This window comes from Leucoraja erinacea, chromosome 34 (genome assembly GCF_028641065.1).
Source record: "Leucoraja erinacea ecotype New England chromosome 34, Leri_hhj_1, whole genome shotgun sequence".
NCBI lineage: Eukaryota > Metazoa > Chordata > Chondrichthyes > Rajiformes > Rajidae > Leucoraja > Leucoraja erinaceus.
The window spans coordinates 12,994,201-13,011,782 of record NC_073410.1 but is presented as its reverse complement, the minus strand read 5'-3'; the positions used below and the strand labels follow the sequence as shown (position 1 = coordinate 13,011,782).

General features: G+C 44.7%; 1 protein-coding gene across 1 annotated transcript in view; it reads right to left on the bottom strand.

The window, feature by feature from the left end:
- LOC129713013 (uncharacterized) overlaps window positions 1-17,582 on the bottom strand; it is a 97,973-nt gene that overhangs the window by 39,935 nt on the left and 40,456 nt on the right. The window contains exons 6-7 of the mRNA XM_055661858.1: window positions 4,290-4,487; window positions 1,192-1,323 (exon numbers count right to left, since the gene is read on the bottom strand). Coding sequence (XP_055517833.1) covers window positions 1,192-1,323; window positions 4,290-4,487 — 330 coding nt within the window. The remainder of the gene's footprint in view (window positions 1-1,191; window positions 1,324-4,289; window positions 4,488-17,582) is intronic.

Here is a 17,582-nt window from a genome sequence, read left to right as displayed (position 1 = left end):
TGCAGTTTTGATCACAGTATATGAAGAATGAGGTTGCACTGGAGAATGTGGCAGCATTGGCTGGAGTGGAGGAGTTTGCACATGGGGTGACATTGGATAGGCTGGAGTGAAAAAGGCTGAGGGGGGTGATCTGATAGAAATATGTAAAATTATGTTGGGTAAACAGTCAGAATCCTGTTCACGTGGTAGGGGTATCAAAAACAAGAGGAGTTAAGGTGAGTGGAATGAGTTTTAAGAGGGACTTGAGGGGAAGGTATATCACACAGAGACTGGTTGACACCTGGAACTTGCTGCCAGAAGAGGATACATTTAAGGAACATTGATACAGGCAATCAAAATATATCAAAGACCATTCTCCCAGTCGCTGGTAGGGAATAACCATTGTAGGTTCAACTTCCTTTCAAAAATATCCAGTCATTACATCAAAATTCATATTCTGATGCAGATTTTGTTCATATGTTTTACTGATAATCTGGTGGCTTCAGCTGCATCTCCTGCTATCATCTATTCTGGTGCACTTAGAAGGATAAAATGCAGAGAAAATACTTCACAGATATAAACACATGGAGAGGTAAAACTAAATAAAAGAAATGGAGCAAAAAATTGAAAGAAGCAACAGTATAACATAGGTGGCCCTGGCTAGAGAAATATCTTATTCTCCAGCTAAAAGCAGTGAATGCTGCACAGGCATTTTCATAAGATAATGCTCTGGTTTAGTTTAGAGATTCAGCAGGGAAACATGCCCTTTGGCCCACCGAGTCCCAGCCAACCAGCGATCCCCGTACACCAGCACTATCCTACACACTAGGGACAATTTACAATTTTTACTGGCCAATTAACCTACAAACCTGTGAGACTTTGGAGTGTGGGAGGAAACCGGAGCACCCATGGAAAACCCACACGGTCGCGGGGAGAAGGTACAGACGGCAACTATACTGCTGCGCCACCCATTAGTTGTCACATTAGTATTGCTGATACTGAAGCCTATTGCATGGACAAGCTACCATGATTCACAAATGCTTTGAGATTGTGCAAGTTTCGCATTCTGAGTTTAGGTGAAGAGTGGATTTTATGTTCATCAGCCACAATCTTATTGAAGGCTTCGCAGGGTTGTGGTCTATTCCTGCTGCTATTTTGTAAGATCTTACATTTTTAATAACTCGTTCCTTCCGCACAAAGAGCCATGCTCACCTGACTTTCTGTGACAAGACCACTGTGCAGTTTGTCGTAATCCTTGAAGAATTCTGGCGTTCGAATCCCTTTAAGGAAAACAACATCCCGGATTTTGTCAAACACCTCCAGAATCTCAGGCGATTTGGGTAACTGTAAATGATGCACAAACCAAATCAGCCCTATAGTTCCAGTCAACGTTATGATCAACTTAGTTTGGCATTTGTTATCATGGGGATTATTTCAGGGTAATACATTTTTTTTTTAAATCTATCCATAAGGGCATCTTTCAATTTTAATACCCATTGCTAGTAATATAATCACTACTAATACCCATTGTTAATAATATAATCACTACTAATTTGCGTGTAGTGAAGAATGTGGAGGAGTCACTGTGGTGGATGTTTATGTTGAAATGAATTTTGTGTGTTCTGTTGCTTTTTATTTGTATTGGCAAATTAAATTGGCACTGACTTGGCAAATGAAATTCCTCGCTTGTTGCAAAACATACTTGGCTAATTAAGTATTAGTGTACTGTATTGTATTGTATTGTGTTAACTGCAGAGTAAAAGCTCCATTAAAAAATATCATAATAAGTTGTGCAAACTACTGCTTGATCAAACAGAGAACAGGTTGGACGTGAAATAGAACTCATAATATACTACAGACGTTGTTTCCCAACGTCTCCTGTCTCTCCCAGTCAAAGATCTGCTACATGTTACAGAGTTTTAGACAGGCCATTCATCTCACCAAGACAATGTTGCCCATCAGACTCCTCTAGTCCCTCATATTCTACCACCAACCTAGGGGCAGTTTACAGTGGACAACTAACCTACCACTCCCATACATTAGGATATGGAAAGAAACTGGATCATCAGGAGGAAACCTACATAGTTAAAGGGAGAACGTGCAATGCAGTAAATAAGGGATTTATTGGACTTGGGTGTGGTTCGTAGTGTACCTAGCTTGTCTCATTATTATCATTCTTACTTAATCATGTTTAATCATGCACTGGAAAATAGAAAAAGAGGTGACATGTTCCATTTCCAGAAACCAGCCAGTAAATGTCGCAATAGGATCTTTTTCAAGAAGACATCAGTGATTCCAATTTAAAAGCGGCTTCTTTTAGCGCGAAATATCACATTTGTTTGAGAAAAAAAAGATTTTCCTATTATTATTCTTTATTCCAAGATTATTGGTCTGGGAGAGATATCAATGAAAGTCTGCTAATGCCCCTGTCCCACCTAGGAAACCTGAACGGAAACCTCTGGAGACTTTGTGCCCCACCCAAGGTTTCCGTGCGGTTCCCGGAGTTTTTTGTCAGTCTTCCTACCTGCTTCCACTACCTGCAACCTCCGGCAACCACCTGCAACCTCCGGAACCGCACGGAAACCTTGGGTGGGGCGCAAAGTCTCCAGAGGTTTCCGTTCAGGTTTCCTAAGTGGGACAGGGGCATAAGATTCTAATTTGTGTATGAAGATCCTGCAAAGGGGATGTTAGGTAGCCAAATAAGGAAATATGAAAAGCGGAGTAGTTAGAGTGCTCACAAGAATGATTCTCTAATCTTGCAAAGCAAGAGTTATATCACTGAATCCACCAAATTTAATTTTGGAGTGAAAATTGCTAAGGGCCTGTCCCATGATGTGAGTTTACCCAAGAGCTCACCCGAGTTTAAAAAGAAAATCAAACTCGTGGCAAGTACGTAGAATGTACGTAGCGGGTACGTCGGAGCTCGTGGATGTCTCGTAGCGGCTCGTAATGCTAACGGCAGGTACTCGGGAAACGCGGAAACTCGTGACGTTTTTTCAACAGCGTGAAAAATGTCCAAGAGTAAAAAAGGTGCCACGAGTTTGATTTTTTTTCTTAACTCGGGAGAGCTCTTGGGTGAACTTGCATCGTGGGACAGGCCCTTAACTTATGAACAAGGCCAGCTATTAGCCTTTCTCTGTGTTGTGAACACGACATAAATGTCCAACGGGTATTTCACATCCCATTTCCAACCCCTCCTCCCTACTTCTCGAGCATTCGCTTACCCACTGAAATTCACCACAAAATGCCAAAGCCATTATACATTGTCATAAGAAACCAAAATAAAATAGGGAAATACAAGGAATGGTTGAAACAAAAACCTAACCGAAGGACCAAGGAGAAGAAACATCCAAATACCAAAATGTACATGAACATCAAATACCACGCATGGAAACCCAGGCGGTAAAACACAGCGTTGTATTGAAACCTGAAGAAGACATTAAGAAGGAAACACAGAGCTCCTAAAAGCAAAGAATAAACAATAAAATCCAAAGAAATAAACTATACAAAACCAATGAGGGGGGGGGGGGGGGGGGGGGGAGTCCGGCAGTGGGGGGTGGGGTGGGGTGGCGCCGTGAACAAAGGGGGGACCTGGCGGGGGTGGGCACTGAGAAGGAACGGACTGTTCCGGCTGCTAACGGGACTGTTTCCAGCTGCTACGGTCAGGCAAACGACTCCGTTGCCATGCTGTGAGAACGGAGAGGATGAGAAGGAGTTTTTTCCCAGTGGCCATTAGGACTGTAAACTCCAGGGACTAACTGTACTGTGCCTTTTTACTGTTGTGCCTTTTTTTAAATTGCTGTTTTTTCTCTTTTTTTCCTCCCACAAATATGTGAATATGTGTTTCTGTTCCAATTTGTAGTTTTTTTTGCACAATCCGCAAGCATTGCCACTTTTCATTTCACCGCACATCTCGTATGTGTATGTGACGAATAAACTTGACTTTGACTTTGACTTTGAAGGGAGGCTTCGCAGAGAGGGGGGGGTGGGGGGGGGGGGAGGGGGGAGGAGGGGGGGCTGCTACCACGTGCGGCATGAGTTTGAAGATAGGACAGTTCGGGGAATCTCTGTAACAATGTCGGCACCAGAAACGTGGCAACACTCGTGTTCTGTCTAAGTGAGGCCTGCTGTATGATTTTACCAGGTTGGATGCAAAACTAAGCATGACTGCACCTAGGTGCATGTGAGAATGAAGCATAATTTAAGCATTGAATTGAATCATTGAAACCTCTTTCGAGGACCGCAATTGCAGCTGCGGACATCAAAATCGGACTGAGCAGTGAAACCCTGTGTGGTTTTCTTGCACCTACCTCAGGTGGCCAGTACCCATATGGAATAGTTGGCCCAGCCGGGGCATCTGGTTCCATGCTCTTGGTCCTGTTGTGAACATCGTTACAAAAGTTTATGTAGTTGATGAAGCCGGGTTTGTCTGGCACTGCGTAGTGGGAGGCAATCATAGATACCATCTCATCCGACAGACCAGTGGGACGTATAATACTACGATCAAACTGCGGAAGAAATGGCAGAGAAATCCCAGGTTAGGCATGAATGCTTAGTTAATGTTAGAGAACCACCGGTAATGCAGAGAATTCATTGTATTTTGGACTAATGCAGGAGCTTGGTCGCCCCGATGAAGAGGACCCAACCACTAGCTAGCCAATTTAACCATAATAAATCCCCATGAATTAGAACAACAAAATGGTAGCAAGCAAGTGGGGATATCACCTCCTTCAATATCTTGTCTCAGGCACACACCATATTGTTGCAGGATCTCTTTCCAGAAACTCTGTATGCAATAACAGCTGCACCACCAATACTGCAGCAGTTCGAGACGGCAGCTCACTGCCGCCTTCTGATGGTCAATTGGGGAATAACAATAAATGTTGTTGATGGGGTCATAAAGTCACACATCATGGAATAATAATAATAATAATAATGTTTATTTATATAGCACTTTTCAACAAAACCAGTATTTGAACCAAAGTGCTTTACAGAGATTGATTAAATTAATTGCACAGATCAAATGTCAATAAATCCATACAAAATCAGGCCTTTCAGCCCATCAGGCCTGTGCTGACCCTCGAGCAACCATTTATACTAATCCGACACAAATTCCATTTTGAATTCTAGTCAGAAGAAGGGTCCCGACCCGAAACGTTGCCTATTAACATTCTCCAGAGATGCAGTCTGAAGAAGGGTTTCGGCCCGAAACGTTGCCTATCTCCTTCGCTCCATAGATGGTGCTGCACCAGCTGAGCTTCTCCGGCACTTTGGGTATATTTTGGTAAACTGGTGTCCGCAGTTCCTTGTGTCTACCAATTCCTTTTGTCTACCAATGCGGACCCGGTGGGCCGAATGGCCTGTTTCCGCGCTGTATCTCTAAACTAAACTAAACCAAACTAAATGACTGGAGTCTCAGGAAGAGCAGTGGGTCGCCCCCTGCTGGTGGCACATAAGAGAAGAGCCCATGAGAGGGAGTTAGCTCACTGGATAGCAGAACATGCACACACAGCTCAGGGGTCCAGATTGGAAAACCTGTCTTTGAAAGGCCCAGGATGGCTTGAAAGGCCCAGGAAAGGCCCAGGCACCTTGCAGCCTCCGCAAACTCTTTTCCCCATTGCACCTAATGGAATGGACAGGCGACGATTCAGGCCAGAACCTTCCACAGATGCTGCCCGACCCTCTTAGTGACTTTGAGTTTTACTTAAGATTCCAGCATCCACACCTCTCCGTGTCTCCCCATTGTACCTGATGGGCACAGACGACTAGCGACCGTGAGAGTAGCCATTATCTTCACCTTTAGAATACTTCCAGGACTATCATGAATTTTGAACCATGCATCTTGCAGAAGAAGGAATCACAACGGAATCAGATGACTGGGGCTTCCTTTTCAAGGGTTGACAATTACGCAATGAACGGGTTTGCAGTTCATTAGTTCATAAGTTATAGCAGCAGAATTAGGCCATTCGGCCCATCTTGATTTCTTGATTAGTACGGGTGTCAGAGATTATGGGGAGAAGGCAGGAGAATGGGGTTAGGAATGAGAGATAGGCCAGCCATGATTGAATGACGGAGTAGACTTGATGGGCCGAATGGCCTAATTCTACTCCTATCACTTGTGAACTTATGACCGAAGTACCATTGAGTCTACTCCGCCATTCAATCTTGGCTGATCTATCTTTCTCTCTCAACCCCATTCTTTTACCTTCTCCCCAAAACCTCTGACACCTGTACTAATCAAGAAACTAGATGGGCCGAATGGCCTAATTCTGCTGCTATAAGTGCAACGTACGGAACACGCAACTCCAAATCTATTCCCTAAGTCCCATCAATCATAGACATTTCTATTCTGATAATGTGCAGGTAATATTTGATCATAGAATCTGGGCAAGACACTTGAGCAGCTGCCATACTTCATTCATCCAGTGGTAATCCAAACTCCTTGAAGCATTCGAATCTCCATGAATATATATGCCAAATGTTGCATATGGAACATATTTCTGAAAACTGGACACGTGGCTGATGATTCTAATGAGGGATCCATGCAGTGAGACGACCCAAGATGTGAAAGGCAAAACCATTTTTGTCCTCAGAAATGTTGCCATTTTCAGGGAGCTATCGACTTGGTTGAATACTAGAGCTCCCTCTGATGGGTGACATTGGAATTAATATGATACATTTGTGTATGCGGTATGAATATTGATTGCTCTACCTTCAGGTACCCCTTCTGCCCTGGTTTGACTTCCAAAAATGCCACAACTCACTTTTCTGTATTCATTGTTCCTAAACTGCCCAACTGGTTACCAGTTCAACAGATCTCGGTGAGACCAACTTGGGCGATCCCGAACACTGGTCCGTAACCAAGAACCTGGTGTCAGCACTTTTCCCACTCCGTCTCCGACCTCTCTGTCCTGGGTCTCCTCCATGGCCACAGCGAGCAGCACCGGAAATTGGAGGAACAGCACCTCATATTCGTTTGGGGAGTCTGCATCCTGGGGGCATGAACATTGAATTCTCCCAATTTTGTTAGTCCTTGCTGTCTCCTCCCCTTCCTCAGCCCCCCTGCTGTCTCCTCCCATCCCCCAGCCTTCGGGCTCCTCCTCCTTTTTCCTTTCTTGTCCCCGTCCCCGATCAGTCTGAAGAAGGGTCGGCCCGAAACGTTGCCTATTTCCTTTGCTCCATAGATGCTGCAACACCGATGGAGTTTCTCCAGCTTTTTTGTGTCATCAAGAACATTTTTGATAATTTTCTACGATCGTACTTTAGTATTAAAGATATGTAGCCATCCTGTAAGTTTCTTAGTTTCCCTGAGATCCAGAATCTAATCCACCAGAGCAATGTACAATCAACCTAATCACTGTCCCTGAAGTCAGCCATCCTGACTATCATCAACTTTTTTAGGTACTTCTTTAAAGAAACACAATCAGATTCATGAGACCAGAATCTCCCACATACTAAATCATGCTGACTGTCCCTAATCAGCCCCTGACTATCCAAATGCATATATATCTTATTCCTCAGAATCCTCTCCAGTAACTTACCCAGCACAGATGTTAGGCATTAGGGTCACTGGTCTATAGTTGCCAGCTTTTCCTTGTGGCCCTTCTTAAATAGAGACACAACATCAGCCACCCATCCAGTCATCCGGCACCTTACCACATCTAATAATGATTCACATATCTCAGACGAAATGTGTAGGAAGGAACTGCAGATGCTGGTTTAAACCGAAGATAGACACAAAATGCTGGAGTAACTCAGCGGGACTGGCAGCATCTCTGGAGGGAAGGAATGGGGATGTTTTGGGTCGAGGTCCTTCTTCAGACTGAACTTCTTTTTCAGCTCCCGCAATTTCTTCTTGAGCTTCCCACAGCGACCTCGGATATATCTGATCCGGACCAGGAGATTTACCTGCGTTCATGCTCCCTCGAATGCCCAGTGTCTTCTAGACCATAATATGGACAATCCTCTGGGTATCTTCATTAACTGTCCCAAGTCCCCTAGCAACATCCCCAATGTTGTTCTCCAAAGGAGTCAAGAGTCACGAGTGTTTTACAGTCATATGTCCCAAATAGAACATTGAGATGTCTTACTTGCAGCAGCACAACTAATATGTAACCATAGCACTCTGTAAACAATATAATAAACAAAAAGAAGTTCGCTAAAGACCAAAGCAGTAAAAGAAGTCCAGGGTAAAAATAGAGGAGAAATACTCATTGAGAACCTTGTCCATCTACTGCAGCTTTACCTATAGATCACCACTTTGGTTTCTGAAGAGGCCTATTCTCTCTCATGATTAGAACAATGTCCATTAGTCTCCACCATGCCAGATTTTGAAGTCTCTGAAATGGACACCTCTGATTCCTTCCATTGAAGCATCTGGTGGAGAAGTGTTTGTTCAACAGAACGAGGCACCTGTTGCCTCGGTGACTGAGCAGTCAACTGGAAGCCGACTCTGCCTGTGCCAAAGTCCAACTTGAAGCATAGAGATCTGGGACTGCAGTAGGTTTCTCTACCATACTGGATCTAAGGCAGCAGATTGCAAAGTCGGATGTGTTCACCTTGAGGCATTCCTGCACTGCTTTGCCACGCTATCCCAAATGGTGAAAAATTGCAGTGTCTCAGAACATCACCAAGAACATCATCCAATAGCTTTAAGAAGAACTGTTCATATGCAGAGGGCACAGTCATGGAGATAGTGAGAGTGGAGGGCTGTTTCTGTTTTGTGATTTGCCCATAATTCGATTACTGCAACACTCACTGACCTCCCAGCACTGTCTGCCAGTTCCCCCACTTGTCTTGTTTGGTTTCCTTCCGTGAGTATATCAGTGCAACCTACTACCCAGACAGTAATGAATCACCTAGGTAGACAAAAGTGCTGGGGAAACTCAGCGGGTGCAACAGCGTCTCTGGAGCGAAGGAAATAGGCAACGTTTTGCGGGCCGAAACCCTTCTTCAGCATCTGCAGTTCCTTCTTAAAGACATGAATCACCTATCTGCCTACTTCCCACACACACACACACACACACACACGCAATTCCTGAGCCAACGAGTATCTCACTAACACTGATATACAATGTACAAGCTCAGACACCAGACAGCCACGACCCACTCGCATTACCTTCAAGACTACAAGAGGAAATCACACAATTGTTTCAGTGAGAAATTTCCAACCAAAATAATGCAGATGCTGCATGAAATAAACTTACTTCCTTCACACATGCACAAGATAGTTCCAAATCAAGATAGCTCCAAAAACCTAGCAATTGTTGATTGAGTTCATTCCGGCCTCTCTCTCTCTCTCTCTCTCTCTCTCTCTCTCTCTCTCTCTCTCTCTCTCTCCTCTCTCTCTCTCTCTCTCTCTCTCTCCTCTCTCTCTCTCTCTCTCACTCTCTCTCCGTAAGTACAATACAATAGTGAATCTGTTCCACTGAGTTACTCCAGCATTTTGTGTCTATCTTCAACCCTGTTTCCAAAGGGTGCCGTTTCCGGAAATAAGTTTAATTCTCCAACTTTTCAGGACATTGATTAAAAAAAACCCCAAAAGCAAAATAGATTCCGATAAAAAAACCTGAACTCTATACCCATGACATACACCTGTTGTGATAAAACTGCATGAAATCACTGTGCATTCTTGGCGGAGTGCCCCAAAGGTATTGAACTGCATTGTATAACTGGTATCCAATCGCGGTACAGTTTATAGGTTGGCATGGCACCCAATGGCTCCAATTTGTATTCGGTTATTATCTTGCTCTGTGTAATGATGTATGATCATCCAGAATTAATGTAAATAAATATGCATGCTCACATGGCAACCAAGTGCCTCGGTCAGCCCTATTAACAGAAAGTTTGGATTCTGAACATGTTAAGAGAAAGGAACAGTCGGAGAGGGTGGCTTTGCAAACATACATGGTTAAATGTCCAAGGTTGTTATACAAAGTTGATGCCATCATCTTCTTAACCACCCTTCTCAGATATCTGTTGTAAAGTACAAAAGAGACCATCATCGTTGATACTGGAAGCTATCTCAAGTCAAGTCAAGTCAAGTTTATTTGTCACATACACATACGAGATGTGCAGTGAAATGAAAGTGGCAATGCTCGCGGACTTTTGTGCAAAAGACAAACAACAAAACAACCAAACAAATTATAAACACAATCATAACACACATATTCTTTTACATAATAAATAATGGAAGGAAAAACGTTCAGTAGAGTTAGTCCCTGGTGAGATAGGCGTTTACAGTCCGAATTGCCTCTGGGAAGAAACTCCTTCTCAACCTCTCTGTTCTCACCGCATGGCAACGGAGGCGTTTGCCTGACCGTAGCAGCTGGAACAGTCCGTTGCAGGGGTGGAAGGGGTCTCTCATGATTTTATTTGCTCTGGAGTTGCACCTCCTGCTGTATAGTTCCTGCAGGGGGGCGAGTGAAGTTCCCATAGTACGTTCGGCCGAACGCACTACTCTCTGCAGAGCCTTCTTGTCCTTGGCAGAGCAATTCCCAAACTAGATGGTAATGTTCCCGGACAAGATGCTTTCCACCGCCGCTGTGGTGGTCTTTGGTGTAAACCAGCATCTGCAGTTCTTTGATAGACACAAAATTCTGGGGTAACTCAGTGGGCAAGGCAGCATCTCTGGAGGGAAGGAATGGGTGACGTTTCGGGTGGAGATCCTTTTTCTGATCGTGAATCTGCAGTTCCTTCCTACACTGATATTGGAATAACTGCCCGCCATCACGAAACCCAGCGGATCACTCTATGCTGACCAAAGCAGAGGTGAGAATAAGCCCTAACAATCTGTTACAAAGGCGGCCGACACAAGTGGTACACAGATGGTTCACATTATCAATGTTAATGATGCCAATGTACTGGTAAGACATGTAAGTAAAATTCCAGCCAGGATCAAATTCAAAATGGTGACACTGAGCCATGCGGAACTGTTTAAGTCCCTGACACTTCAATAAGATGTAAAGACAATTTTATACAGCTTACTCCTTGCCTATTTCTTCGCAGAGTGTGGATTTGTGAAGATAATTTTTTTGAGAAGAATGCAAGCATCCTTGTCGCGGTTCATCCCAAACAGCTCTGTGACAGAGGACTCCCTGATTTATGGGCAGTTCCCAGGCGCCCACTTGGAGATGGACATACAGTGCTGCAGGAAGACCTTTAACCCGGTGAAAGACGCAGTAAGATGTCTGTCAGGGAATGTTTTTGCTTCCAGACTGTATGAACTGATGTACGCACTGAAGCTCGTGCAGAGAGCATGAAGACTCTGTGGGGGAGGACAACAGTCGAGAGTTCTTCAGCTGCTGAACATTGAGGGGCAGAGCCCAATGAGGGCCATCTTCAAACAAGGGAAGGGATATCACCCCAGATGGCCATGAGTGGCAAGGGTGTTTTCTTTAAAGAAGAGCGCAAATACTACTGCGTATGACACAATTGAATGTATAGTAAATGTATGAATTGCAGCTTTTGCAGTTTTGCTCCTTGTTGTTTGGATAGCTTACTACAATGAATGTATGTTATTTTCCTCATCCTGACCTTCCCCATATCGATTTGTGAACTGTGGGAAGAAGTAGGTTGTTTATGACTACCGCAGTGGGAGTTACAAGTAAACTTGAGCGTAGTAACAAGCTAAGTAATGCAGCAACAACACGTTTGAATATGCACACTGGGAGGAGACAAACAATGACCTGTTTGTTCATAGCTTTTAACGATTCAAGAAGATAGGTGGTCTCACTGTACCTCGCTGGATAGGTTATGGATTTATTGGATAAAAAGCTTATGACTTACCAAAAAAACCCAAAATAAGTCTAAGCACTGGGACAAATTTATTTATTCAAAACATGTATCTTTATATAAAGGTATATGGACAATGATCTGTTTTGAAAACATGCCTACATGTTCTAAATGAAAAAAGCAAGAATTTAGATTCAGGGACACTGACAATAAAAGACTTGGTCGAATTTACTTTAACTGAAGGTGGGGCGCAAAAGTTTGAGCAAAAGTTAAATCACAGTGAGAAATTAGTAACTCAGTGCTGGATTGTATTGTATTTCAATGACCTTCTTCAGGACTGGATTTGGTTGTCAGCAGCGACAATAATAACGAACACACAACCACAATTCATTGTTCTATCCATCCACCACTGCATTCATCCCTGGTGGTGTTACTCCAAAATTTTGCCAACATCCATTTCCCCCCGTGGACTGGACCAGAGAGAGTCAGCAGATATATTTGCACTTTAGACCGCGGAATTAGTTTTATTCATGTGGCGGTTGATATTTAAAGTCTCCGCCGTATATGGACACACTAGATGCTGTTTTTGTAGTCAATGCCTACTATGTTCTGTTGTGATGAAGCAAAGCAAGAATTTCATTGTCCTATCAGGGACACATGACAATAAACTCACTTGAATCTTGAATCTTGACTTTAACAAGAAAATGGCCAGCAAAAGTTAAAGTAGAGAGCAAAAGTTAAATCACAGTGAGAAATTAGAAATTGTATTCAGGATTAATTTGTATTGTACTGTATTGTATTTTAATGACCACACAACCAGGGTCGGTGGAATTTGAGTTGTCAGCAGCGATACAATAATAAAGAACACACAACCACAATAAAATTGTAACACAAACATCCACCACAGCATTCATCACTGTGGTGGAAGGCACAAAAATTTGGCCAATCCTCCTCCATTTCCCCCCGTCCAGAGTCCAGAGTCAGTCCAGGATCGGCTCTTCCTCACCGGAGACCGCGGAATTAAGTTGTTGTAGGCCGCAGGCCGGCGGTTGAGATTTAAAGTCTCTGCCGCAGCCAGAAGCACCGTAGACTGCAGGGCCGGCGGTCGAAGCTCCCCTCCAGGGGTGTTGGTAAGTCCATGCTGGCCCCGCGGTAGAAGTTGGCCGCGGGCCGGCAGTGATGGCTTCTTCTTCCCCCGGGTCCTCCACGAGGGATCTCGGGCTGTAGACGCCGCACCAGCTGGAGCTCTGCAGACCGCGGCTTCAGGCTGCGACTTCAAGCTGCCGGCTGCCCCGGGCCAGCGAAACGGAGCGCTCCCCTCCAGCGAGGGCTCACCCGCTCCACGCCGAGAGTCCACGCTGCGCCCGCCGCTGAAGCCCCGGGCGCGTCTCCGGGAAAGGCCGCGCCGATCCTTGATGTTAGGCCATGGGGGAGGCGACCTGGAAAAAAGTCGCCTCTCCATGGAGGAGGTGACTGGAGCGGTTTCCCCCTTACACCACCCACACCACCCCCCACACACAAGACACACAAAGAAACACAAAATACATACTTTAAAAACATACTAAAAAATAAGAAAAAAGTTGGGGAAAAAACTGACGCGCTGCTGATATGGCTGCTGCTAAGGAAATTAAATATATATATTTTGAGTATATCTTCACAATAGAAACACAGGAATCCTCGTGGAAATAAAAGTATTATTGAAGAAATCAATGGACCTACATCTTAGAGTCATTAAGGAGATAGCTATGGAGCTGGTTGAGTCGCTAGTTGTTACCTTCCAAAGTTTTGCAGACTGCAGAATGATTCCCATAGATTGGAAGGTAGAACATGTAACTGCAACAGGAAACCATAGCCTGAACACCAAGGAAATGTTGGATATAGACCCAAAACCTCGAGTAATTCAGCGGGTCAGACAGCGTCTCTGGAGAAAAGGGATAGGTGGCATTTCGGGTCTAGACCCTTCTTCAGACTGAGAGTCAGGGGAAAGGGAAATGAGAGATATAGACGGTGGTGTAGAGGGACATAGAACAAATGAATGAAAGATTTGCAAAAAAGTAACAATGATAAAGGAAACAGGCCATTGTTAGCTGTGGCCGAGGTGAAAATGAGTATAGACAATGAGGCTCAACAAGATGACTTTGAAGCTGGTACGACATGGGTGAGGGGGGGATGGAGAGAGGTGGGTACTTGAAGTTCGAGAAATCAATGTTCATACCACTGGGTTGAAAGCTGCACAAGCAAAATATGAGATGCTGTTCCTCCAGTTTGCGTTTGGCCTCCCTCTAAAAATAGAGCAGGCCTAGGACAGAATGGTCAGGGTGGGAATGGGAAGGGTAATTAAAGTGTTTGGCAACTGGGAGATCGGGTAGTTCCAGGCAGACTGAGTGATTCAGATATTCGCGAAACATGGGCCCAGTCTTCGTTTGGTCTCGCCTGCTGTACCCAATGGAGAGTGACCCTCTCATTTTGAACATTACTTTTGATACACTTTATTGTCAATAATAATACATGAAATTTTTATTTATGGGCGCCTCGGAGGAGAGCCATCTGGGGAACGGCTGACCAGCAGCCTTACAAATTCACTTTTGTTAGTAGTTTTTTGTAGAGGAAATAAACTTTTTAATGTAAGGGGAATGTAAATAAATAGTAGAGACATGAGCTACTACTCCAAAGTAAATCGACCGTCCTTCTACCATACGTGGAACACAATATGGGGACCGGCACACCTCGGCTTCGGTGGCGGCACAGATGGAGCTCTATCGCGGAGCGGACGGGGCACTTGTGGGGGCCAAGCGATGGAGCAGAGCTGTGAAGAGATGGACCTTGAGGTGGGACTGGAAAGATTCAACATCGGGAGGGACACGGAATTGCGACCTTCCCCTCCGGGGTAAGCTTGTTATCAGTTGGGGGAGGGAGTTCCAGAGCTGAGGGACTCTCCCGAGCTGCCCTGGAGAAAGGCAGGACATCTGGCCCCGTAAAACAATGCGGAGGTTGGACTTGTGGATGGGGATGGGGAGCCTTCCCCCCAGTGGCTGATGGGATGATCTTTGTGGGACCGTGATGTCAGTTTGTGTATGGGGGAAGAAGAGTGGTCACTGGTGCGGTTTTTAGCTGCTGGGAGGGCCAGTGTTTTGGATTTTTTTGGCTTTGGATCGTTCTGTCTTTACCAGGATTGGTTGTCTTTATTATTTATTTTACTCCGGTGGGATGATATTGGAATTCTGTGAAGTTGTCCTTGAGGACCTGGAAAGGTGATAAAATGATTATTAGGATTTTTATTGTGGGTGAAAGAGTTGCCTCTCATCACCATGGTGGTTCCCCGACACAGGATCCTCCTTTGTTCTCCCTTCCCCCCCACGCCCCCCCCCCCACGGTGGCGGTCCCATCCACGGCCGCCGTTTTCGCCTTGTTCTTCCCCCGCCCGCCCCCCCCCCGGAGCCAGGACTTCCTTTGTTCCTGGCAGCATGTCGTCCAGCTCCCACGAGGCCCATCCTCGACCACCGGCCCCACTAACGACTGCCAACCTCGACCTCCACACCGACCTCCTCGTCGATCATCGATGCAACGTCCCCGACAACCACAGCCCCATCTGCTCCTTGCATCTCCCAGTCGCGGGGCCCCATCAATGCACGTCCCAGGGTTCCGTCGAAGAATTATGTTGCTATTTACAGTTATTATTTAACTAGAAAACTGAGATAGTTTAGTTTAGCCTTACTTATTATTATCATATGTACCAAGGTACAGTGATAAGCTTTTGTTTGCGTGCTAAGCAGTCAAAGAGAAGACTATACATGATTACGTGACTATACATGATTACAGTTAGCGTGAGTTATATAGGGAACAGTGGAATCCAACTGCTCCCAGCTGCAATGTGGTTATGATATTACATTAGGGTTATGCCCTGCCACTGCATTTCCCCTGAGGAACACTGCAAGTATTCTTTACCATTCCCTTGTGCAGGTCTGAGCTTGTGGATGTGTTTTGGGTGTGGAAAATAAATCAACCAGATGACCATCAGACTCTGCAAAAAAGCCGTACAATTAATCTCAAATGTCAGGAGCTAACAACAGCTAACGTTAATTAGTTCCAGGAATAATGACTTATTTTAGTACCTGGAAGATAGAAAAAACGTTGGTTTGTCGACGTTGGCGTCTATCAGCAGGTACGTTTTAAAAGACACGCAAGGACAGAGAGATTTTGAAGAATAATTCCAGAACTTAGGCCTTAGTGATTGAAAGCACAGGTGCTGCTAGTGGCCTGATGGTAGTTATGGATGTGCTAAAGGTCAGACATAGTGGAAATCACAGCAAGATGACCAAGCTGGGTGAAACAAAACCAGGAAGGGATTTGACATCCGGTTGAGAATCCTAACAGGATCCATGCCAGGGCCTCAGCTATTTGTGAAATTTATTAACTGCTTGTCACGGGTCGAGTCAAGAGTCAAGTGTTTTATTGTCATGTACAGATACGATACAGAGATATAGCGTAGACGCAGACTCTTTGGCCCACCGGGTCCACGCTGACCAGCGATCCCCGTGAATTAACACTATCCTACACACACTAGGGGCAATTTTTTACATTTACCAAACCAATTTACCTACATACCTGACAGACACAAAATGCTGGAGTAGCTCAGCGGGCCAGGCAGCATCTGTGGAGAGAAGGAATGGGTGACGTTTCGGGTCCTTCTTCAGACTGAACCAGCATCTACAGTTCTTTGCTACTTACCTACAAAGCTGTATGTCTTTGGAGTGTGGGAGGAAAGATCTCGGAGAAAACCCACGCTGTCACGGGGAGAATGTAAAGACTCCGTACAGACAGCACCCGTAGTCGGGATCGAACCCGGGGCTGGAAGCGCTGTAAGGCGGCAACTCTACCGCTGTGCCACTGTGCCACCCCAGATGTCCCAGATAGAACTATGAAATTCTTACTTTCAGCAACACAACAGAATATGTGAACATAGTACACTGTATACAATATAATAAATGAGGAAAAAGTTCAGTGTGTGTCTATATACTACATACTAACACATACACACACACATATATATAGGAATGCGTAGCAAGGAACTGCAGATGCTGGTTTAAACCAAAGATAGACACAGAATGCTGGAGTAACTCAGTGGAAGAGACAGCATCCCTCGAGAGAAGGAATGGGTGATGTTTCAGGTCAAGACTCTTCTTCAGACTGAGAGTCAGGGGAAAGTGAGACGAGAGATATAGACGGTAGTGTAGAAAGATATAGAACAAATTAATGAAAGATATGCAAAAAAAGTAACGTTGATAAAGGAAACAGGCCCTCATTAGCTGTTTGCTAGGTGAGAACGAGAAACTGGTGTGACTTGGTTGGGGGAGGGATGGAGAGAGAGAGAATTATTTGAAGTTAGAGAAATCAAAATGTTAACACTGGAGTGTAAGATGCTCAAGAGGAATATCAGATGCTATTCCTCCAGTTTGCTATTAGCGTCACTCTGACAGCGGTGGAGGCCTGAGATGAGCAGAAATGTCTCCACTCGGACGGTGATGACATTTTGGAATTCTTCACACCAGAGTACTGTGGTGGCTCAATTATTGATTGCACTCAAAACAACGATAGATAGTTTTGGATATTAACGGAATCAATGGATGCATAAAAAGTACCAAAAATGACGTTGAGATTGAAGTTAGAAGTTGTGAACATGTGAAATAGCAACGCAGGTTTGTGGTCCACACCAGGTTATTTTACTATGTTCCTCACAAAAAGAAGTATGATTCCAATCAATCAATCAATCAATTATATTTGTATAGCACATTTAAAAACAACTCACGTTGACCAAAGTGCTGTCCATCATAGCCGATACTAATGTGCTACATACACAGACCTAACAATAC